Here is a 26,099-nt window from a genome sequence, read left to right as displayed (position 1 = left end):
GCTCCCAGACTACCAATAACCAGCAAAAATCTATTTAAGCATAAAAATTCAAAAAGAAAAAATAATATAGCACCTTCAACTGCACCACAGACTAAAACAGTTAAATGTGGTCTATTAAACATTAGGTCTCTCTCTTCTAAGTCCCTGTTAGTAAATGATATAATAATTGATCAACATATTGATTTATTCTGCCTTACAGAAACCTGGTTACAGCAGGATGAATATGTTAGTTTAAATGAGTCAACACCCCCGAGTCACACTAACTGCCAGAATGCTCGTAGCACGGGCCGAGGCGGAGGATTAGCAGCAATCTTCCATTCCACCTTATTAATTAATCAAAAACCCAGACAGAGCTTTAATTCATTTGAAAGCTTGACTCTTAGTCTTGTCCATCCAAATTGGAAGTCCCAAAAACCAGTTTTATTTGTTATTATCTATCGTCCACCTGGTCGTTACTGTGAGTTTCTCTGTGAATTTTCAGACCTTTTGTCTGACTTAGTGCTTAGCTCAGATAAGATAATTATAGTGGGCGATTTTAACATCCACACAGATGCTGAGAATGACAGCCTCAACACTGCATTTAATCTATTATTAGACTCTATTGGCTTTGCTCAAAAAGTAAATGAGTCCACCCACCACTTTAATCATATCTTAGATCTTGTTCTGACTTATGGTATGGAAATAGAAGACTTAACAGTATTCCCTGAAAACTCCCTTCTGTCTGATCATTTCTTAATAACATTTACATTTACTCTGATGGACTACCCAGCAGTGGGGAATAAGTTTCATTACACTAGAAGTCTTTCAGAAAGCGCTGTAACTAGGTTTAAGGATATGATTCCTTCTTTATGTTCTCTAATGCCATATACCAACACAGTGCAGAGTAGCTACCTAAACTCTGTAAGTGAGATACAGTATCTCATCAATAGTTTTACATCCTCATTGAAGACAACTTTGGATGCTGTAGCTCCTCTAAAAAAGAGAGCTTTAAATCAGAAGTGCCTGACTCCGTGGTATAACTCACAAACTCGTAGCTTAAAGCAGATAACCCGTAAGTTGGAGAGGAAATGGCGTCTCACTAATTTAGAAGATCTTCACTTAGCCTGGAAAAAGAGTCTGTTGCTCTATAAAAAAGCCCTCCGTAAAGCTAGGACATCTTTCTACTCATCACTAATTGAAGAAAATAAGAACAATCCCAGGTTTCTTTTCAGCACTGTAGCCAGGCTGACAAAGAGTCAGAGCTCTATTGAGCTCAGTATTCCATTACCTTTAACTAGTAATGACTTCATGACTTTCTTTGCTAACAAAATTTTTAACTATTAGAGAAAAAATTACTCATAACCATCCCAAAGACGTATCGTTATCTTTGGCTGCTTTCAGTGATGCCGGTATTTGGTTAGACTCTTTCTCTCCGATTGTTCTGTCTGAGTTATTTTCATTAGTTACTTCATCCAAACCATCAACATGTTTATTAGACCCCATTCCTACCAGGCTGCTCAAGGAAGCCCTACCATTATTTAATGCTTCGATCTTAAATATGATCAATCTATCTTTGTTAGTTGGCTATGTACCACAGGCTTTTAAGGTGGCAGTAATTAAACCATTACTTAAAAAGCCATCACTTGACCCAGCTATCTTAGCTAATTATAGGCCAATCTCCAACCTTCCTTTTCTCTCAAAAATTCTTGAAAGGGTAGTTGTAAAACAGCTAACTGATCATCTGCAGAGGAATGGTCTATTTGAAGAGTTTCAGTCAGGTTTTAGAATTCATCATAGTACAGAAACAGCATTAGTGAAGGTTACAAATGATCTTCTTATGGCCTCGGACAGTGGACTCATCTCTGTGCTTGTTCTGTTAGACCTCAGTGCTGCTTTTGATACTGTTGACCATAAAATTTTATTACAGAGATTAGAGCATGCCATAGGTATTAAAGGCACTGCGCTGCGGTGGTTTGAATCATATTTGTCTAATAGATTACAATTTGTTCATGTAAATGGGGAATCTTCTTCACAGACTAAAGTTAATTATGGAGTTCCACAAGGTTCTGTGCTAGGACCAATTTTATTCACTTTATACATGCTTCCCTTAGGCAGTATTATTAGACGGTATTGCTTAAATTTTCATTGTTACGCAGATGATATCCAGCTTTATCTATCCATGAAGCCAGAGGACACACACCAATTAGCTAAACTGCAGGATTGTCTTACAGACATAAAGACATGGATGACCTCTAATTTCCTGCTTTTAAACTCAGATAAAACTGAAGTTATTGTACTTGGCCCCACAAATCTTAGAAACATGGTGTCTAACCAGATCCTTACTCTGGATGGCATTACCCTGACCTCTAGTAATACTGTGAGAAATCTTGGAGTCATTTTTGATCAGGATATGTCATTCAAAGCGTATATTAAACAAATATGTAGGACTGCTTTTTTGCATTTACGCAATATCTCTAAAATCAGAAAGGTCTTGTCTCAGAGTGATGCTGAAAAACTAATTCATGCATTTATTTCCTCTAGGCTGGACTATTGTAATTCATTATTATCAGGTTGTCCTAAAAGTTCCCTAAAAAGCCTTTAGTTAATTCAAAATGCTGCAGCTAGAGTACTGACTGGGACTAGAAGGAGAGAGCATATCTCACCCATATTGGCCTCTCTTCATTGGCTTCCTGTTAATTCTAGAATAGAATTTAAAATTCTTCTTCTTACTTATAAGGTTTTGAATAATCAGGTCCCATCTTATCTTAGGGACCTCGTAGTACCATATCACCCCAATAGAGCGCTTCGCTCTCAGACTGCAGGCTTACTTGTAGTTCCTAGGGTTTGTAAGAGTAGAATGGGAGGCAGAGCCTTCAGCTTTCAGGCTCCTCTCCTGTGGAACCAGCTCCCAATTCAGATCAGGGAGACAGACACCCTCTCTACTTTTAAGATTAGACTTAAAACTTTCCTTTTTGCTAAAGCTTATAGTTAGGGCTGGATCAGGTGACCCTGAACCATCCCTTAGTTATGCTGCTATAGACGTAGACTGCTGGGGGGTTCCCATGATGCACTGTTTCTTTCTCTTTTTGCTCTGTATGCACCACTCTGCATTTAATCATTAGTGATCGATCTCTGCTCCCCTCCACAGCATGTCTTTTTCCTGGTTCTCTCCCTCAGCCCCAACCAGTCCCAGCAGAAGACTGCCCCTCCCTGAGCCTGGTTCTGCTGGAGGTTTCTTCCTGTTAAAAGGGAGTTTTTCCTTCCCACTGTAGCCAAGTGCTTGCTCACAGGGGGTCGTTTTGACCGTTGGGGTTTTACATAATTACTGTATGGCCTTGCCTTACAATATAAAGCGCCTTGGGGCAACTGTTTGTTGTGATTTGGCGCTATATAAAAAAATTGATTGATTGATTGATTGATATGTATATATATATATATATGTATGTATATATGTATATATATGTATATGTATATATATAAATAACTTGCCGGGCTCTTGCACCTATGTACACGTGTCGTAATAATTCTGTGTGTGTTTTGACTGCAATGTAAACTCCGAGCATGCCTGTAAACAACAGTTATCATGACTAAGCGAACCAAGATGGTGACTGCCTTTCTGTTTATTGTGATTAGCTATTTGGCTAATTATTCAGTTTTTGTTTTTCTGCTTTGGGTCTCATTTTGCTAGTCTGGTCTGCAGCTTGTTGTTGACTTCTCCCGCATGAGTTGACCAGTCTTGTTTGAACACTGCGTGATATCGCGGGATTTGACGACTTATGGGGACAGCTGCTCCCGTTGTGCAATATATACACAGAATAACTTCACACAGGAAAATGTGTACTGTTTTGGTTTCAGCTACAATCATGAAAGCAGTCATGAAAATATTTCTTTCAGGAAAGGGAAGGAAAGACGAGGCAAATGTGAGTGGTCGTGTCGGTAAGTGTTAGCCTACACAGCTAACCAGAGTAGCTGCGTTCTCTCGCCTGGACAATCACCTCGAAATGTTTGAGCTCCGGGTCACAAACAAACCGCAACACATACCCAATTTCTTACTGCATCTACACTTTTTTTTTTTTTTTGCATTTTCACTTTGTTTGCGTGTAATTTGCTAAAAAACTCAGAAAACGTTTTGTGTTTCTGTCCCCGGAAGTAGAGAAATTATGTCATATGCGTCATATTTTACCCATTTAGCGCTGCCCTCAAACAAGACTGCGTTGCCAAATTACCCGTCAAGGGCAAACCCAATGGTGCAGACACCCGCGGTGTTGGACCCCTCCCTAAAATGCCCCGCGAGTTCCTGCAATAGAAAACAGGCTTATAAAGTATAAAGCTAGAATAATGTTAACAGTACAGTTCATGACCATTCATTGACTATTTAACCCCATTACCAGAGATGTTCACACTAGCTTGAGTGACTGAGGAGCGAAATGATAAATGTGTAGAGCGGAACCAAGGACATCAGCTCATAAATACATACAGATGGGACTATTCACCCTACCTATGCCACAGCATGATTAATAATCGCCGGGTTAATCGACAGTGAAAATAACCATTAGTTGTCACCCTAAGCGCGGCCCTTTGAAACATTAAACAAATGTTCAACAATGAAGTGCATGCGCACTATATTTTCATTCATAGTTGACTCAGTTTTGCAGCTATGTTGCAGACGATCAGTAATCCTAATTTATACCGAGCGTTTGTATACAGCTTTACATTCTGCTGCTGTGGAAAAGAAAGAAATGTAAGATCCCTCACGGCATTTCACTCTCACTACATCGCATTATAATTTATGAGCCACGCAGGATGATTAGCAGGCTTGCTCCTATCTCAGCCGTCACATTTTTTTTAGCAAAAGTTAGTAATGTATCTTCCTTTTAATGTATTTATATATATATTTTCACGTTGTAGCCACTGAAGGCAACCGCCTTTTGATGGAAATAATTGGGGGCCGGTGTGTTTTAATGAATGTGCGATACGTGGCGAGCAAGCGCGACGGATCAGAGTGAGCTTTGTCACAGGCGCTGTGCTATACATCTGAAAGCACGCCCGGTCCAAGATTGAGCAAAACAGGCAATGAAAACCTCAAAAATCAAACCAGAAGAAGCCATTTCCTGAAACGATGAATAATACCGTAATATAAGTCACTGGCTTTGCCATTTCTTATGAAAGCAGACGGGGACCGTGCGTCAGCCAGAGGAATATGTCGCTTTGAAGGACCAGTAAGCAGCCGAGATGGGACGCACTTCCACACGACAAGCCCATTTAATTAGTAGATTCAGAATTAGCGCATGCTCAGCTCCTGCCACAGTCTGCCGTCGTGCACGCCGCATCCAGTGCAGCGGCTAAAAAAGCCAATTATGTCATCTTCCACTTAATGATGGCATGATGGAAGCGATCGATCGGAGGCTGCAGAGGTTGTTTGATAAGACAGCTGCCATATTCTGGTGGATGCATCAGAAACGGCATGGGGCTGAAAGCTGCGATCCATACTGAGTGTCGATATTCCTCCTCCTCATCTCAGCTGAGAGGAAGCGTGGCTCTCGCTGGAAACAGGTGTACTCAAATTCTGGGTGCGCGCAGGCTGAAACCTAATAACCCCGCCATCCACCTGCTTCTCGGAGCTTATGGAAATAGAAAAGGTCCATTTTTTTAAATGTTGTTTTCTGTCAGAGTGAATGTTGCGCTTGTACGGCTGCTTTGCACACTTCACTGGGGTGGTGAGGGTGCTGGAGGTGGGGGGCAAGAGGTGTACAAAAACCACAGCAGGTCTCTGACCTTCCTCAGTGTGACGACGCCCTCCTGCGAGCTCCTATTGGTGGAGATGTCAAACATGCCGGGGCCGTCGCTCCCAATGATCCTGTAGTCCATTTCGGCGTTCTCGCTGATGTCGGCGTCCATAGCTCGAATCACTCCCACCGCAGAGCCCAACTCCGTAGACTCGGGAACCCTAAACTCGTAGAGGGCTGGAAGAGAAAGAATGTTATCTTTGGGATTTGGTCAGTCAAATTAATGATGTCAGGAAAAAAGAGAGACAAAACATTCAGGAGTGGAAGTGAGTCAGAGATTTAGTGCGCAGCAACCAAGGTTGTGTCCTTGTTGCTATATTTTTTCAAAATCTAAATCCATTTCATACAAATAGACCATTTAAGAAAAGAATGAAAAGGGTTTATAAAAACATTTTCCCCAATTAAAGCAGCTCTCACACATGGTTGGGTTTTTTTGCTACTTCACAGCATAGTGGCGCAAGTTACAACTCTACACGTCTCGGCTGACATCGCCAAGCAGCTCTCACCTGGCTGCATTCTACTACTACTACTTATTTTAGTCAGCCCACTTCACAGGCCTGGCAGACCTCAGTATAACTCCAGCTGGACACTGTCTACATTCCATCCTCCACTCTTGATATGTTGGAGTAATTTTTTTCACAGTCTGTGTGAAAACTGGACAGCGAGGTGCATGCAGCGTGCACTGGGGGTGCCTGGAGCCGAATTGGCTGACACACTAGGGTTGTGCAGTTGGAGGATTTTATCAGCTATCGCCGACGGCTGACATACATCATGATGTGGAGCTGCCATTGTGATGCCACCTCTGAGATATCAAGAAGAGTTTACCTGCCTGGAGTTACATGGTGATATTCTGGGGGCTCGAACACAGAAAAAAAGAGACTTTTCTTGACTTGACAAATGATGAGGAGGAGTCCGCTACTCTGAATGCATTCTTGCAACATTTGATTGGAATAATCAGCTGAAGTGCACTGTTCTTCAGCTCATTGCTGTGAATTACTGAAATAATTTCTTCAACGTACGCCCCCCCTCAGTTTTACCATGCATCGCGATATTTGCGTGAGCGTGTTTGTGTGAATGTGAGGCACAATTGTTAAGCACTTTGAGTGTCTGATGCAGATGGAAAAGCGCTATATAAATGCAGTCCATCTACCATATTTCATCATGGTTTGCCACTTAAGTACAGATCACCCAACCCTGCGACAGAGTTCCTGACAATATTGAACTACGGGCATAGATTTAATCAACCTTTCCTGAAATGCGCTGATCTATGCTGAGCACCATGCCGACCTTCACCCCAGGACCCACACGAGTGGTGCTGAGGCTGGCTGGGAAAACTTGCCGCCGCACTCAACTAGATGTGAGAACATTCATTCATTCATTCATCTTCAACCGCTTTTCCGGGTTCGGGTCGCGGGGGCAACAGCTCCAGCAGGGGACCCCAGACTTCCCTTTCCCGTGCCACATTGACCACCTCTGACTGGGAGATCCCGAGGCGTTCCCAGGCCAGTGTGGAGATACAATCTCTCCACTTAGTCCTGGGTCTTCCCCGGGGTCTCCTCCCAGATGGACGTGCCTGAACACCTCCCTTGGGAGGCGCCCAGGAGGCATCCTTACCAGAAGCCCGAACCACCTCAGCTGGCTCCTTTCAACGCGAAGGAGCAGAGACTCTACTCCAAGCTCCCCACGGATGACCAAACTTCTCACCCTATCTCTAATGGAGACACCAACCACTGTCCTGAGGAAGCCCATTTTGGCCGCTTGTACCCGTGATCTAGTTCTTTCGGTCATGACCCAACACTCATGACCCTAGGTGAGAGTAGGAATGAAGATTGACTAGTAGATCGAGAGCTTCACCTTTTGGGTCAGCTTCCTTTTCGTCACAACAGTACGGTAGAGCAAAATGTGAGTACAGCTTATGGGTAATCTTGCAATTTTTGCACTAACTAGCCAGCCAAAATCCAGTTAAAGAAACTGTGTTTGTGAGCTATTAACACATTTGCTTCAAGCAGATGACTGTGGCATATATCTACGCTGGAATACCAATGGAAATGCAAGCTTAGGCTTATTCAGTGGTAGCAGTCACAGAAATCAGCATTACATTAATGTGCCCCATTGTAGCAAAGAAATGTTTTCAAAATCTGCTCTGTTTTTAGCATTTAGCGGTCTGGCTCCATTGCTTGGTACTGATTCTCTTACTGCTGTTAATTCAACTACAGCTCTCAGGTCTTAAAGTGGTGGTCTTTTATCTCTATCCAAAATAAGTTCTGCATCTGTTCAGAGAGCATTTAACTCCACTGCTCCTGTTCTTTGGAACAGATTTGAAACTTATTACTCACGTCTCAGCCTTTAACAGCAGACTAAGAATCTTTGATTTCTCAGGCTTTTAGTTGTTTGCATGTAAAGTACTCTGGGTTGCTTTTTGACTGCACAACATTTGACTGATTGGGATCTCAAAGCAGAGCTACTGCTACTTTGCATAGAAACAAGCAACTCAAAGTTGTTTGGAGCATCTCATTAGGATGCCTCCTGGAGACTTATCTGTGGAGTTTTTCGGGGCATGCTCAAATGGGAGGACACCCAGGGGCACACCCAGAGCACGCTGGAGGGTTCATGTATCCCCTGTGGTGTGGGAATGCCGCGGGATCACTTACCAGGACCTGGAGAATGTGGTTGATGAGACTGACATCTGGACTACCTGACTGAGCCTGTTGCCAACTTGACCCAGATCTAGAGACACTGCAGAAAATGGGGGGGGATTCTGTGATATCTGACTTCTGCAATTATCTCCTCCAAGTATGTTATTTTCCTATCAAGGGACAGCTCGATGAAGAGCAACAGGAGATACATATCAAAGATCAAAATCAACACTGAATGATCAAGACTCAAGACAAGGATCAATGATCTGCATCAAAGATGAGTGGTCAAATTTATTAATTTATATAGTGCCAACTCACAACAAGGTCGCCTCAAGGAGCTACACACAACACAACTCTGAAAAAAAAAATCTGAATGTGATCAAAGATAAGGATTGAAGATCAGGATCAAAAATATATTATCAAGATTAGAGATGAGGATGAAAGATCAGAATCAACAATGAGTGATCAATATCAAAGATTTGGATCAAAGATATGTAACTGGGTCAAAGATGAGTGACCAGGATCACAGGTCAACAATCACAAACACTGGAGAGCAATCAGGAGTATTCAGGATCTTATTATCATTTATCTCTTGGTGTACTTCTGGTCCAAAACCATACACTGCTCTCGATCTGGACGACAACATTGTCTTTTTGTACAGGGGTGGTCCACTTGAGTGGATTCTGGATTGGATATGGAGAGGTGCGCATTTCAGGATGCACCCTTTCACTTTCATATTTTGCTGAGGAGATATTTTGACTTCTTACATGGTGGCTATGTTGTCATTACGTTGTCTGTTAATGTGTCAATTCAATAACTCAAAAACATAAGTATGCTTTCAAAGAAATTTGGTGGAAAAGATAGCTCTGGGTCAAGAAAAAAAAAATTTAGTCCTTTATGGGTCCTAATACGCACCAGGCTTGTGCTCACACAGCACTACCTGTTTTGTGGTCAATGAAGCATCTATCTACCTTCGATCTTTTAGCTCTGATCTTTGAGCTCAATTCCTTTGGTCCTGGTCCTGTACTTGTTATTTCATCTCTGAACCTGATTGCTTTGCTCTATAATGTAGGTGTAATGTGGTCCAGATCCAGATAATGATGTGGCTCTGGATGTACAAAAACGTGGCCCTAGAGTTAAACCAATGAAGAGAGTGTGGGATAATGGGTTAAGTACAGTGCATTCAGAAAGTATTCACAGTGCTGCACTTTTTCCACATTTTTTTTTATGTTACAGCCTTATTCGAAATGAATGAAATACATTCTTTTCCACAAAATTCTACACACAACGCCCCCTAATGACAATGTGAAATTTTTTTTTTATGAGATTTTTGCAAATGTATTCAAAATAAATGGCAGCACTGTAGCTTAGTGGTTAGCACTGTTGCCTCACACTGAGAAGGTCATGTGATCAATTCCCACTTTGTCAGTGTGATGTATGACACATGTATCTATGTTAAGCGTTAATTGACCAACTGATGCCGATGTCTCGTTGGACCAAGAACCATCATTTCAGGCTTGTCCAAGTTTAAAAGTAAGAAATTGCTGGAGATCCAGCTTTTCACTGATGCAAGGCAATCCTCTAAGGTATTTTACATGGATGACATTACCAGCAGTTATCAGAATGTGTAACTGAGTATAATCAGCATAGCAATGAAAGGTAATCCCAAAATGTTGCAATATGTGCCCAAGGGGTGCTATATAAATGGAGAAAAGCAGGGCCTAAGATGGACCCCTGTGGGACCCCATATCTTATGTCACCAAGGTTAGAGGCTTACAAGGCTTACAAAACACAGTGAGAATGACTTGTTAGGTATGATGTCAACCATGCAAGGACATTTCCAGTAATTCCAAAATCTCCTGTCGTTAGTCTGAATGATGGTAATGAAGGAAAAGATTCACAATGGAATTTCCCCCAGATAAATATGTCCTCTTCATTAAAACAAGCTATAATTTTGCAATACGTAACAAAAGTAAACCTACATTATAATGCTTGGATTTTGGCAGAAGCTAAATTATCTACGTTTTGTGAAATTTGAAAGGCCCTATAGCTTTAACTATTCTAAGTTAATACAATACATAATGTGAAACAAGACAACATAAAAATAATCTAAATGTAAAATAAATGCCTTCACTATTAGGAAACAGCATAAGTGTATTTATTTATTTATCTATTTATTTTTTATGAAAAATATTGAAAATGTGGTAACAAGTCTTCTCCCAGGGGTATACAAGTACCTCTGTTCTACATACATACTGGGAAAACACTGGTGGCTTTTCTGACTCTGAACTGTCCACTCCATGTTATATGATCCTCACAGGGGTAGGAGGTGGGGACATGCTGAAGGTCAATGTTTAAAGCCCCCTCCCTTCACACATAAGGCTCCCAATGAGCACCATAACCTCAGTTTTTATGACCTGGTTAGTGATATAAGAGAGTGGGTAAGTCACAGTGGGGCTACAAGACATCAGGTCAGAGAGAGTCAGAACCAATCACAGTTCTGCTGTATAAGAGAGCAAGCCATGCAAGGTAAAGCCCAGTTTGAGATTTACTGCTGTTACATTTGTACATGAGCTGAAGAGCAGGAATTGCATAAATATATTTCATTTACAACACAGTCGTTTGGCCTTTCACCACCATCGCTGTGCGCGCCTCTCTGTATTGACTCGCAACCTAAAGTTTAGAACGGAACATAAATTCTGAGCCAATTTATTCAGCATAAATTAATTGTTCTTCAGCCCTCTCCCCACCCCGTAAGATGATTTCCTGCTTCAAGCCGGAAAAATTGATAGCTGCCTGTCGGCGGCCACGGCGCCGGCTGCATTTCGCCTGCGTAAATAAATAGCGGGATTGCAGGAGGGAAGCGGGTGTGATATACACACTGCCCGTGGAGACAAACAGCGCTCACACACTCATAAAACATGCTGACGGGGTTTTGGCAATGCCTGAGTCGGCATCCCTCCATGAGGCTGATACTTGCCTCCACAAATGCACACATTGTGCTAGCGTCACACCGCGAGAAGGCTTGCCGAGGCTAACAGGTATTTAGCATTGGGCGGGAAAGAAGCGGTATCACTAGAGCGGACAACAATGATATCGCTTCCAGACACTCTACCTCCTCTGGGTGTCCCATTACAATACCCCCCCCCCCCCCCAACACACACACCTGCTTTCAATCCCCCCCACCGTCTGTCCCCCTCCTCCCCCCCTCTGTCCATCACTGGCTGTCTTCCTGTTGCCCGCTCACTCTTCTTCTATCTCCCCTCTCTGTCGCCTCCTCTATCCCTGCCGTATCCATCTTCCCTCCTCCTCACTGATGACTTTCTCTGTGCATGCCGCGCTTTTGCGGGTGCACGCCAGCCTCGCCCGCCCACTGTACAACTAGTTACACAGAGGAAATACAACAATGCCACTAATCTGTCAATCTGATCTGCGTGCCATTGCCATTCGCCAGCGAGAGAGAGTGCAGCTGGCGAGGGAGAGAAGAAAGTGAATGTGTGAACTGAAAGAGAGCAGATGGAAACGGAGAGGAAGGATTGATGATGGATGAGTGAGGAGCACAGACAGTTGCAGCGCTAAATTGAGAACAGTGATTTTATAGAGTAAAAGGCAACAGGAGATAGACAAAGAGAGAGCAAGAGGAGCGGAGATAAAAACCAAGTGAAAGTACTCTTTTGGTGTAATAGGAATTACAGCACTGATCTGATGCACTCTGTGGGACCCTTCACTCCGTCATATGGCTCTATATTTAATTTCTTCCTCCTTTAAGAGGCCCGTCTTTGTTGCACAAAACTCGCAGCTCCCTGCAATAATCTAAATTCATTTTGAAACGGACACCAGATGGGGGCTGCCTGCCTGCTTGGCACAGATTTGCCCTGGCGATTGTTATGTGTGTCTGTGATGCTTTCCAGAAGGCAAGACTCACTCTTGGTGAAGCGCGGTGGGTTGTCGTTCACGTCCGACAGCGTGATGCTGACCGTCGTGGTTCCTGAAAGGCCGCCCATCTGTCCGGCCATGTCTTTAGCCTGGATCACAACCTGGTAGTTCTCCTTGATCTCTCTGTTCATCCCGGGCAGGGCCGTCTTGATCAGGCCTGAGGCAAAGTGAAAAGGTTGAAAAGTAATTCCACTGATTATTATTAGCTGTGCGCATCAACACCATAATTCTCAAAGGAACAAAATCTGTGTGTCTATGTTAGTCTGTCGGGCAAAAAAACTTTAAAAAACACATATCATTAATTTGCCATTTAAACATTTAAAATGACCTGGAGATGTGCACTAAGATTATTCAAATAAAAACTTTAAGTATGTGTTTTGGTAAGAACATTATTAATGGCATTATTCACATTGGAGGTGGCTCACGCTAACGTTAGCCTAGTAGCATTGCAATAAACAATGTTACTGAGTTTTCATGCTAATGTTAACCTGTTAGTGAGTTTTCATGCTATGTTTAAGGCCATTAGCATCACATTATGTGATACTAGCAGGTTTTCATGCCAATATTTGCTTATTAGCATCACATTAGCATCACTAATGGGCAAATGTTTGCATGTATGTATTTAATTTATGTAAATATGTATTTTGTAAGCACATTATAAAGCTAGTAGCTCACAGTAGAGGCATGCTAACATTAGGTGCAATGTCAAGGCACTGACGACATTACACCTAATGCCAAGCTAGAGGCAAGCCAATATATATATATATATATATATATATATATATACACTCAACAAAAATATAAACACAACACTTTTGGTTTTGCTCCCATTTTGTATGAGATGAACTCAAAGATCTAAAACTTTTTCCACATACACAATATCACCATTTCCCTCAAATATTGTTCACAAACCAGTCTAAATCTGTGATAGTGAGCACTTCTCCTTTGCTGAGATAATCCATCCCACCTCACAGGTGTGCCATACCAAGATGCTGATTAGACACCATGATTAGTGCACAGGTGTGCCTTAGACTGCCCACAATAAAAGGCCACTCTGAAAGGTGCAGTTTTGTTTTATTGGGGGGGATACCAGTCAGTATCTGGTGTGACCACCATTTGCCTCATGCAGTGCAACACATCTCCTTTGCATAGAGTTGATCAGGTTGTCAATTGTGGCCTGTGGAATGTTGGTCCACTCCTCTTCAATGGCTGTGCGAAGTTGCTGGATATTGGCAGGAACTGGTACATGCTGTCGTATACGCCGGTCCGGAGCATCCCAAACATGCTCAATGGGTGACATGTCCGGTGAGTATGCCGGCCATGCAAGAACTGGGACATTTTTAGCTTCCAAGAATTGTGTACAGATCCTTGCAACATGGGGCTGTGCATTATCCTGCTGCAACATGAGGTGATGTTCTTGGATGTATGGCACAACAGTGGGCCTCAGGATCTCGTCACGGTATCTCTGTGCATTCAAAATGCCATCAATAAAATGCACCTGTGTTCTTCGTCCATAACAGATGCCTGCCCATACCATAACCCCACCGCCACCATGGGCCACTCGATCCACAACATTGACATCAGAAAACCGCTCACCCACACGACGCCACACACGCTGTCTGCCATCTGCCCTGAACAGTGTGAACCGGGATTCATCCGTGAAGAGAACACCTCTCCAACGTGCCAAACGCCAGCGAATGTGAGCATTTGCCCACTCAAGTCAGTTACGACGACGAACTGGAGTCAGGTCGAGACCCCGATGATGACGACGAGCATGCAGATGAGCTTCCCTGAGACAGTTTCTGACAGTTTGTGCAGAAATTCTTTGGTTATGCAAACCGATTGTTTCAGCAGCTGTCCGAGTGGCTGGTCTCAGACGATCTTGGAGGTGAACATGCTGGATGTGGAGGTCCTGGGCTGGTGTGGTTACACGTGGTCTGCGGTTGTGAGGCTGGTTGGATGTACTGCCAAATTCTCTGAAACGCCTTTGGAGACGGCTTATGGTAGAGAAATGAACATTCAATACACGAGCAACAGCTCTGGTTGACATTCCTGCTGTCAGCATGCCAATTGCACGCTCCCTCAAATCTTGTGACATCTGTGGCATTGTGCTGTGTGATAAAACTGCACCTTTCGGAGTGGCCTTTTATTGTGGGCAGTCTAAGGCACACCTGTGCACTAATCATGGTGTCTAATCAGCATCTTGATATGGCACACCTGTGAGGTGGGATGGATTATCTCAGCAAAGGAGAAGTGCTCACTATCACAGATTTAGACTGGTTTGTGAACAATATTTGAGGGAAATGGTGATATTGTGTATGTCGAAAAAGTTTTAGATCTTTGAGTTCATCTCATACAAAATGGGAGCAAAACCAAAAGTGTTGCGTTTATATTTTTGTTGAGTGTATGTATGTATAAAAGATATGTGTGGGTAGGTATGTAGCTCTGGGACACATGCAACCCCACTACACACACCCCCCACGCCCACACAGACTCCCCTCATACGCGACCCCCTCACTCACACAAGAGCCCCAATGCAAAGTCTCCCACATACCTTCTTACAGACTGATGTGAATGAAGTCCAAGACAGTGATTTGGAAATGCTAATGTATCAATTTCCTGACTTACGTAAAATCTGCTGTCAAAAGTGATTATTTACTGCGAAGTAATGCCAATAATTGTGTCCAGCATACATTTTATATCTAGCATTTTGTTTTACTTTTGTTCAAAGAATTGAAAAAAATGTTTAAATTTTTACAAAAAAAGGTTTGTTTACATTCATTTCATTAAGCTATTTTATAATGCATACTTTAAAAAAAAAAAAAAAAAAAAAAAAAAAAAAATATATATATATATACCGTATTTTCCGGACTATAAGTCGCACCGGAGTATAAGTCGCACCAGCCACTTTATCCATTATAAAGAAAAATAAACCATAGATAAGTCGCACTGGAGTATAAGTCGCATGGACATACAGGTATGTTAACTTAACATGAAAGTTCAGATGATAATATTATGATATTATGATGATAATATCTGCACATTGTTCGAGCACCCATGTGCGGACTCGTTCCTCTAGCTGTGGCCGTCTAGCTTTTAGCCCGCGATTAGCTTTTTTTGTTTTTTTTTCATGGTGGTTAGAGTAACCTCTGGTTTCCTCCAGTCCATCACAAGTTTCTCACTCACTCCAAACTCTCTCTCTGCTGATCAATTACCGTTTTCGGATGCATATTTCACCAGTCGCAACTTGTAATCTGCAGAGTATCCTTTTCTTTTTGGTGGCATTTTTTTCTGGCCTTCTCCATTGTCTTGTTAAGTTATCAGTAATGTTGAAATTTCTATTTTTCTATGGTAGTCAGAAGTCGCAGGAACAGTCACACAAGCCTTGAGCACCCTCTCGTGAGCTGCATTTTACCTATGGATATGTTTGCATTTTGCGGACCACATTGCGAGCCGAACCATGCAGCACCTACCTGCGCAGCTCATGACCTCCCTGTGGTGTCGAAGCCAGCTCCTTCCAAGTGCAGATGCTAATCCTCCGCCGTCGCTCACCCATTGCTCCCACACAGCTCTGAGCATCAACTCTGCTCACACTGATATCCAAGGGTTGAAGCTGTTTTGTTAGCCCTCCCGGAATAAGCACCGTGTTCGTCTGCTTCACACGCTGTTTCACAATCATTGTCTGGGTGAAGTGAGGAATACGCGTCCAATGTTCTGTTCTCTGATTGGTTATCGCGACCAGCGTGACCTATAGGACGGCTGCCATACTACAGTGCCCATGATGCATTGCATTTCCGGCCATTTTAAATCTTAGAGCGACTCTGTCGCGTAAAATTGTTTTATTACGGTAAATTAATTGAGAATCTACCGGTATATTTTTCATTTATAAGTTGCACTGGAGTATAGGTCGCACCCCCTGCCAAAACATGTAAAAAAGTGCGACTTATAGTCCGGAAAATACGGTATAAACTATGCGATGTGTGCCTATGATGAGGAATTTGAGATTATTGATTATTTTAAGATATCTGTGTTTTGCTGTTCTGCTCACTTTGTTTGTTTTGTGGTTTTGTTGCGATAAGTACAAGTTGCTGATGTAAAAGGGGTAGGTGTGTACACCTACACCCTTTCGGTTGCATGGGTTGACTGGCTGAGAAATCAGTTTTATTTTGTTTTATTTATTTTGTTTTATTTTCTTGCTAAGCTCTGTTTTCCTTCAATCAATCAATTTTTTTTATATAGCGCCAAATCACAACAAACAGTTGCCCCAAGGCGCTTTATATTGTAAGGCAAGGCCGTACAATAATTATGTAAAACCCCAACGGTCAAAACAACCCCCTGTGAGCAAGCACTTGGCTACAGTGGGAAGGAAAAACTCCCTTTTAACAGGAAGAAACCTCCAGCAGAACCAGGCTCAGGGAGGGGCAGTCTTCTGCTGGGACTGGTTGGGGCTGAGGGAGAGAACCAGGAAAAAGACATGCTGTGGAGGGGAGCAGAGATCGATCACCAATGATTAAATGCAGAGTGGTGCATACAGAGCAAAAAGAGAAAGAAACAGTGCATCATGGGAACCCCCCAGCAGTCTACGTCTATAGCAGCATAACTAAGGGATGGTTCAGGGTCACCTGATCCAGCCCTAACTATAAGCTTTAGCAAAAAGGAAAGTTTTAAGCCTAATCTTAAAAGTAGAGAGGGTGTCTGTCTCCCTGATCTGAATTGGGAGCTGGTTCCACAGGAGAGGAGCCTGAAAGCTGAAGGCTCTGCCTCCCATTCTACTCTTACAAACCCTAGGAACTACAAGTAAGCCTGCAGTCTGACAGCGAAGCGCTCTGTTGGGGTGATATGGTACTATGAGGTCCCTAAGATAAGATGGGACCTGAATATTCAAAACCTTATAAGTAAGAAGAAGAAATTTAAATTCTATTCTAGAATTAACAGGAAGCCAATGAAGAGAGGCCAATATGGGTGAGATATGCTCTCTCCTTCTAGTCCCTGTCCTTGAACCGAATAAACTTGAAACTTGAACTTCAACTTGAATATAGGGTTGCCAGCAATTCTGACCACCACTGTAATGAGTAATCAGTACTGTAAATGCTGAAAAAAGTTCAGAAGGCACCATTTAAATACAGATTTACCCCCTCACTTTGTCTGCTGGGTAATGTTGACAAATTACTTCCACTTTAACCCTGTTATAAATGAAATTTGCAAACGCCTTTTTACTTAATAGCATTAAACTGTTATCAGACTTTTAATTTACTACAAACAGGAGGAAATAAAGGTTTGTGAATATTTTATTTTATTGTTTTTAACAATGTCTTTGTTTCAGAGTAGTTCATATTAGAGCTGGGCGGATCAATCCTAATATTGATAATATCGATACCAAACCTGTTATTGATATTGAACGATCCTCGTGTAAAAAGATCGATACTCAAACTTTTTTCTCTCCCGCACGCAATGACTGCTGCGCACGCAGATTCATCAAAGTCTACTGTCTGTCTGTAAGAGCAGCACTGCACTGTGTCACACAAAACGGAGCAGCACACCCTTGTATTGTGGTTTGTCAGCCCTCTACCTCAGGAGATTTTGTTTTAAGTTGTGTTGAGTGACATTTTTTTAAACAAAAATGTTGATTGTGATAATAAAGTATTTTGTTGTCACGTACAATGTTTGGCGAAATTCTATCCTAGGTCTTTTGGATCCTTTGGATCTACGAAGCTTAAATATGAAAAAGTATCAGTATTGATATCGGCGATACTGGGCCTGTATTTACTTGGTATCGGATTAATACCAAAATTCCCGGTATCGCCCACCTCTAGTTCATATGTTTAAGTTAAGTCCCCGTCACACACAGCAAGAATGTGCAGGAACCAGGTCAAAATGGTAAAATTTGCAATAATCGGATGCAGTAGAGAGGGAAAGAGGTGTGGTCAGCAGTGTCAAAACGCAGCCAGACTACCTCGTCCACACCTGCACGATGCCATCCAAAGCGCATGTGGGCAACAGGTAGATGACACAGACTGCTGTCAGATGGCTATAAAAGGTGCTGAAGACTGCCCGATGTCCAAACGTCTGGATGGCAAACACGGGAGGGTACTGAACATCAGAGTACAACCAACGTATGGACCAGACTCACGCCATATGTGTCAAAGCTGCGTCTGACACCATGCGTCAGATGCAGACATGCATGGCTGGAATGATCACTCAGCTATGTGTGTGTGTTCATAACGGCTGCATGAGCCACTAAGCGTGCGCCACTGGCACACATTTGCTCATTTTTTTTCTTTTTTGCTCACTTCAGGAGCACAACACAACTCTGTACACTGTGATGTCGGTTGGATTATCACATGGGATTTAATTTTTGCGTGGTTATTTCAGCACACAGCAGTCGGGTGAGAGGCTTTTCACCACAGGCTGTGGTTTGGTTCCTGTGCACTTTGTGCTGTGAAACGATCATGGTTCGAGTTTCATGTTTAATAATTTTGTCATGGCCTAGCGATACAGTTCCACATCACACCTCCTACAGAGTTTAGATGGTGACCAAGTAATAATATCAAATCAAATCAAATCAATTTTATTTATATAGCGCCAAATCACAACAAACAGTTGCCCCAAGGCGCTTTATATTGTAAGGCAAAGCCATACAATAATTACGGAAAAACCCCAACGGTCAAAACGACCCCCTGTGAGCAAGCACTTGGCGACAGTGGGAAGGAAAAACTCCCTTTTAACAGGAAGAAACCTCCAGCAGAACCAGGCTCAGGGAGGGGCAGTCTTCTGCTGGGACTGGTAGGGGCTGAGGGAGAGAACCAGGAAAAAGACATGCTGTGGAAGAGAGCAGAGATCAATCACTAATGATTAAATGCAGAGTGGTGCATACAGAGCAAAAAGAGAAAGAAACACAGTGCATCATGGGAACCCCCCAGCAGTCTAAGTCTATAGCAGCATAACTAAGGGATGGTTCAGGGTCACCTGATCCAGCCCTATAAGCTTTAGCAAAAAGGAAAGTTTTAAGCCTAATCTTAAAAGTAAGAGGGTGTCTGTCTCCCTGATCTGAATTGGGAGCTGGTTCCACAGGAGAGGAGCCTGAAAGCTGAAGGCTCTGCCTCCCATTCTACTCTTACAAACCCTAGGAACTACAAGTAAGCCTGCAGTCTGAGAGCGAAGCGCTCTATTGGGGTGATATGGTACTATGAAGTCGCTAAGATAAGATGGGACCTGATTATTCAAAACCTTATAAGTAAGAAGAAGAATTTTAAATTCTATTCTAGAATTAACAGGAAGCCAATGAAGAGAGGCCAATATGGGTGAAATATGCTCTCTCCTTCTAGTCCACGTCAGTACTCTAGCTGCAGCATTTTGAATTAACTGAAAGCTTTTCAGGGAACTTTTAGGACAACCTGATAATAATGAATTACAACAGTCCAGCCTAGAGGAAATAAATGCATTAATTAGTTTTTCAGAATCACTCTGAGACAAGACCTTTCTAATTTTAGAGATATTGCGCAAATGCAAAAAAACAGTCCTACATATTTGTTTAATATGCGCATTGAATTACATATCCTGATCAAAAATGACTCCAAGATTTCTCACAGTATTACTAGAGGTCAGGGTAATGCCATCCAGAGTAAGGATCTGTTTAGACACCATGTTTCTAAGATTTGTGGGGCCAAGTACAATAACTTCAGTTTTATCTGAGTTTAAAAGCAGGAAATTAGAGGTCATCCATGTCTTTATGTCTGTAAGACAATCCTGCAGTTTAGCTAATTGGTGTGTGTCCTCTGGCTTCATGGATAGATAAAGCTGGGTATCATCTGTGTAACAATGAAAATTTAAGCAATGCTGTCTAATAATACTGCCTAAGGGAAGCATGTATAAAGTGAATAAAATTGGTCCTAGCACAGAACCTTGTGGAACTCCATAATTAACCTTAGTCTGTGAAGAAGATTCCCCATTTACATGAACAAATTGTTATCTATTAGATAAATATGATTCAAACCACCGCAGCGCAGTGCCTTTAATACCTATGGCATGCTCTAATCTCTGTAATAAAATTTTATGGTCAACAGTATCAAAAGCAGCACTGAGGTCTAACAGAACAAGCACAGAGATGAGTCCACTGTCTGAGGCCATAAGAAGATCATTTGTAACCTTCACTAATGCTGTTTCTGTACTATGATGAATTCTAAACCCTGACTGAAACTCTTCAAATAGACCATTCCTCTGCAGATGATCAGTTAGCTGTTTTACAACTACCCTTTCAAGAATTTTTGAGAGAAAAGGAAGGTTGGAGATTGGCCTATAATTAGCTAAGATAGCTGGGTCAAGTGATGGCTTTTTAAGTAATGGTTTAATTACTGCCACCTTAAAAGCCTGTGGTACATAGCCAACTAATAAAGATAGATTGATCATATAATATATGATGATATATGAAATGTAATATGTATATTACAGCGGTGAGATCTGTTCAGCTCTGACGTGTGCGATGACGCATTCCTGCGCATGAGACCATGGAGAGGCGCAGTGGCACACGGTACTTTTGGTTTGACTGTGTGCTGTTCACACTCACTGTAAATGATGTACCCATGTAAAGGTGCCATGACAATGGCACGACTTTGATCCGTGCACTTGCACCCACTTCGTCGTGACAATCCCACCCGCTGTGTTCCCAGCTGGATGCCATGCTTTGTGCCGCTGGATGCTGCGTATAGAAAATTATTATTTTGTAGCGGATTAACTATTTCTCTCAGAGTTGGCTGTTGAAAACACCTCTAATCGCTTCCAGAATTCATCTGCTGCCTTTTTTCCCCTCTCTCTCGTGCCGTTAATGAGGTGGAGAATGCACTGGAACTGTCTAAAAGGTAATTATTTGTAATGTTTATATTGTAATGGCTTTGGTAAAACAGTTGCATGTTCTTTCCTTCTTATGAGCAGCTGTAAAAGTATGTTTATGATAGATTTAACATCTCGTTATAATCATTCAGATGAACTGTGCTGTGATGCGGTGTGCTGACGCAATCATTGCATGCAGTGTTTTTGAATTGTTTGCGCAGTGTTTGTGTGAAGTTCACACAATTAATGCTTGATGGAGATTTTGAACATTTCAAAATTTTCTTTGCGCACTTGCATGAAGCAAACTGTATTGGATCAAAGTCGTGCAAGTGTCAGGGCACCTTAAGAAGACTAGTAAGATCAATGAAGTCCCATGCCCCAGTCTGAGGTCAAGAGCCCTCTGGAGCAGGTTTTCATCCAGATTCATACAAATGTGTCTGTACATTGCTGCATTCATCTTTCCCTCAATCCTGACTAGTCTCCCAGTTCCTACTGCTGAAAAACATCCCCACAGCATGATGCTGCCACCACCATGCTTCACTGCAGGGATGGTGCCTGGTTTCCTCCAAACATGACACCTGGCCTTCACACCAAAGAGTTTAATCTTTGTCTCATCAAACCAGAGAATTTGTTTCTCGTGGTCTGAGAGTCCATCAGGTGCCTTTTGGCAAACTCCAGGTGGGCTGCCATGTGCCATTTATTAAGGAGTGGCTTCTGTTTGGCAACTCTACCATATAGGCCTGATTGGTGGATTGCTGCAGAGATGGTTGTTCTTCTGGAAGGTTCTCCTCTGTCCACGCAGGACTGCTGGAGCTGTGACAGAGTGACCACTGGGTTCTTGCTCACCTCCTTGAATAAGACCCTTCTCCCCTGATTGCTCGGTTTAGACGGGCGTCCAGCTGTAAGAGTTCTGGTGGATCTGAACTTCTTCAATTATTTAGGTCACTGTGCTCATTGGGACCTTCAAAGCACCAAAAATGTTTCTGTACCCTTCCCCAGATTTGTGCCTCAAGACAGTCCTGTATCAGAGGTCTACAGACAAATCATTTGATTCATGCCTGGTTTGTGCTCTGACATGCACTGTCAACTGTGGGACCTTATATGTAGACAGATGTGTGCCTTTCCAAATCATGTCCAATCAACTGAATTTACCCCAGGTGTACTAAGCTGTAGAAACATCTCAAGCATGATCAGTGGAAACAAGATGCATGTGAGCACAATTTTGAGCTTCATGACAAAGGCTGTGAATACTTATGTACACGTGATGCTTATTTTTTTGAAAAAAATTGCAAAACTCTATATTAAAAAAAAACTTTTTTCATATTTTCACATGGTCATTATGGGGTATTGTGTGTAGAACTTTGAGGAAAAAAAAGAATTTCATTCATTTTGGAATAAAGCTGTGACATTACAAAATGTGGGGAAAAAAATGAAGCACTGTGAATACTTTCTGGATGCACTGTAAATAACCAAGCAACATGACAATGGCTCCCACCTTCCAGTCAAGTGGATGGGGACGTGGGAGTAGTAGTATGCCAGTAGGAGTAGAACTGTGTAAGAACGCTTGGCTGTATAAATGTTTCACCTCTTCATTGTCTGTGACAATCTTGTCAACACTGTCGTGCTTTTGCTGATCTCCTTTTACCCTGTCAAGGATGTTTTTCTTCAAATGTCAAGAGTCCACCTTCTTAGGGGTAAGGATCAGTGTTCTGTGTAATTATGTCTACATGACTTCAAATAACTTTTATAGTATTATATACAATTTTTTTTGTTTAATTTTAAAAACATTCTTAAAACCAATATGAAATACTATATTGAAGAATTTTGATAGGCTACATTATGATATATTTAAGACGAAAGGTCCCACTAGAGTTGCCCCTGTTAAAAAAAAAAAAAAAAACTCCTCTTGAAGAGGAGGAGAAAAAAAAAAAAAATTTAAAAGCATACAGCCTTTGGGCTTTGTAAGATTTAAATCATAAAAAGAATGTTCTTTGGCACCACTATGATTTTAATCATTAGCCTTTAAATAGGGGAGTCAAAATATGATACTGCCAAGATGATCAAAATTCATGTTGTCTGGAAAAAAATAATAGAGTTCCCATAGCGACATCATAGATCACATGTTGGCTTCCTGCCCAAGGCTGGTGACTTAAAAAATACTGTAAATCAAGATGGCAGAAACCCCCCCAAAACCTCTTGTTTCTGTATTGATCTAACATGATTCTCATATATTTAGTAAAAGTTAGCAAGAAATGAACACTTCTGCATCTAAAAAACACTGTTTTTGAAACCAGATAACACATCTGAAATGATTTGTAGACATCTTATGGATGTGAGCATGCACATCTGGTGTACTGGCATCATGCAAGGTTAAAGGTAATTCCCAGTAATTTCAAAAGCTCATGCACTCGGACACACACACACTTCCTCCTGCAAACACCATTAAAACAAACAACAACAACAAAAAATCATTATGGAATTCTCTTCATTCGAAGGAGCTGTAATTTTGCAACGTTTAAAAAAAATAAACAGATATTTTAATGCTTGGATTTCGACAGAAATTAATTTTGTCAGTTTGTGAAATTTGAAAGGCTGTACAACAGCCTTAAGTTGCACCAGAGCAATCATGTGCCATGAAGGGCCGAGACACTGCAGGTTTTCCTTGCAACCAATCACCTCAGCAGGTGATTTCATTCATGATCAGGTGTCTCAGCAGCTGATTTCATTGACGATCAGGTGTTTATGTTCAAGGGAGAAGCTCATCAGCAACCACCTGCTGAGGTAATTGGTTGCAAGGAAAACCTGCAGTGTCTCGGCCCTCGTTGCCCACCCCTGCACCAGAGTATAAGCCTGTTTCATCAGCTATTTAATTTTTATTTTTGTGCATTGTTGTGGTGTACATTTGTTATTGGTATTTATGATTTCATTATTGGACTTTATTGATATTTATACAAGTCAGAAATATTAGTGCACAAGCAAACTATTGCGTATCTTGTTTTGTTTGTTCACAATCAGCTTCCATCCTTGATGCACCAACAGTCTTAGAGGAAAACACTTTTCAATAAGAGTGCATTGATTAATGTAGAAATACATATTAATGAACAGTTAAGGGTTAATCAATGTCTTTATGAAATGTTTATCTATAGTGCTCATTTTCATTAAGGTATAGGCTCCAGCCACCCCCCCACCCCCGGTGATCCTTAATTGGAGTAAGCGGGTATAGAAAATGGATATTAATTAATAAATATACTGAAAACATAAATAAAAGATTACTAAACACTTATGTGCCCTCATTGTAAAGTGTTACCAGTAAAATTTTGTCTGGCTCAATAAACCACAAAAAAGTTTATTTGCACAGCAAAGTCAATTCGGAAAGGAACCTTGTTAAATTGCTTTTGAAATTGAATATATCCACCCCATAATATATAGTTTATTCATCTGCTTTTACTTTTCCTCCCCATTTTTTCTTGAGTCTGATGCTCAGTGAACTATCAGAAAATATGACTTTGCTGCATGGGAAATGAAATTGGAGGAACTCACAATATTGACTTTTTTAATGTAAAATGTTTCCGCTAGTATAGTAGAAAAATATACTAACTAAAAAAAAAAAAATGCAGTTTCTTGGTTATAAAAACTATTAAAGAATGTCTTTTCCCAGTATTTCCTGTGTTAGTAGGGATTATAAGACCAAAATGTGCAAGTGAGTCAGTCAGTGAGTCGAGAATGTTTTGTCTTGAATTACTCAAGAAAGACAAATGTCAGTTATTTGAAGCTTGGCATGTAGGTAGAACATATTGGGTAGACATGCAGGTTAGCTTCTGATGACTCACTAAAGTACAGTTCAACCACAAAATTGATTTTGTTAAATGAAAGATGGAGATACGGTGCACTGCTGTTATGTGGTGTCACTGGTAGAAATGACTGTAATAACTCAAGAAAGACACGTGTCAGTTATTTGAAACTTGGCATGTAGATAGAACATATTGAGTAGACATGTAGGTTAGCTCCTGATGAATCACTAAAGTACAGTTCAACAACAAAATAGATTTTGTTAAATGAAAGATGGAGATACAGTGCACTGCTGTTGTCTGGTGTCACTGGTCAAATATAGTTGGCTAATACCTTACAAAATGATGATGAAAAACTGATATGACACTATACATGAAAAAATAAACATTTTTTTTAACAGGATGACCCCTGTTGCCACCTAGTGTGACTGGTAGAAACTATTGTTTTAGTATGCCATCTAGTGTGAATGGCAGAATGAGAAGACTGGCTTAGACTGGGTGACGGTCACAGCTTACATACACGCCGCGACAGTGTCCCAGTGACATACAGGTACATGAATATACTGGCTCATGTAACATTTATCAGCATGCACAAATAACCTGTGATCACGTAGGGCCTGTGGGCGCTAGTCCACCTCACTTGTCTTCTAACAGTTTGCAAGAAAGACTCTGACACAATATTATGTTTGTCGTAAGAAAGCTGCACAAGAAATCGCTGTAAAGCTCTGTAGTAATTCGTCTTAAAAGATATCCAGCCAACTCTGACAGCTTTGAGTGTTTTGGCTGCTATCGTCTCGGCGTCTTGACCTGCTTCCAAAAACTGTCGCGTTCACCTGCAAACCCATCCAAAAATAGTCCTGACTGCAGCAGGTGCACTGAATTAAAGATAAGACTTTTTTTTTTAGAGCCAGATCATTAAATTGGTAAGAAAAATTTTATTACTCAAAGGTCAGTCCTCGATCCAAGCAACACGGGGAAAGGGGGAGGTTCAGTAGTGACTCTTGTGCACATTTTGGTGTCTGTGTTCTGATGACTGAACTGATGACCAAAATGGCAATCAACTGAATCTGTAGAGCGTTCTTTTAATTTTCCGGGGCACAGCATTTGATTTAAATGCATTCCGGAATCATTCATCTTGTTTTTGGAAT

At 41.6% G+C, this 26,099-nt stretch overlaps 1 protein-coding gene across 1 annotated transcript in view; it reads right to left on the bottom strand.

Annotated features, from left to right (window-relative positions):
- Positions 1-26,099, bottom strand: part of LOC117507846 (cadherin-6-like) — a 199,034-nt gene that overhangs the window by 49,626 nt on the left and 123,309 nt on the right. The window contains 2 exon segments of the mRNA XM_034167633.1: positions 5,755-5,942; positions 12,327-12,494. Of these exon segments, the coding sequence (XP_034023524.1) occupies positions 5,755-5,942; positions 12,327-12,494 (356 nt within the window).

The sequence above is a fragment of the Thalassophryne amazonica genome, chromosome 1 (genome assembly GCF_902500255.1).
Source record: "Thalassophryne amazonica chromosome 1, fThaAma1.1, whole genome shotgun sequence".
Classification (NCBI taxonomy): domain Eukaryota; kingdom Metazoa; phylum Chordata; class Actinopteri; order Batrachoidiformes; family Batrachoididae; genus Thalassophryne; species Thalassophryne amazonica.
Note: the sequence above shows the minus strand (reverse complement) of the source record. Positions and strands in the feature narration are given on the sequence as shown.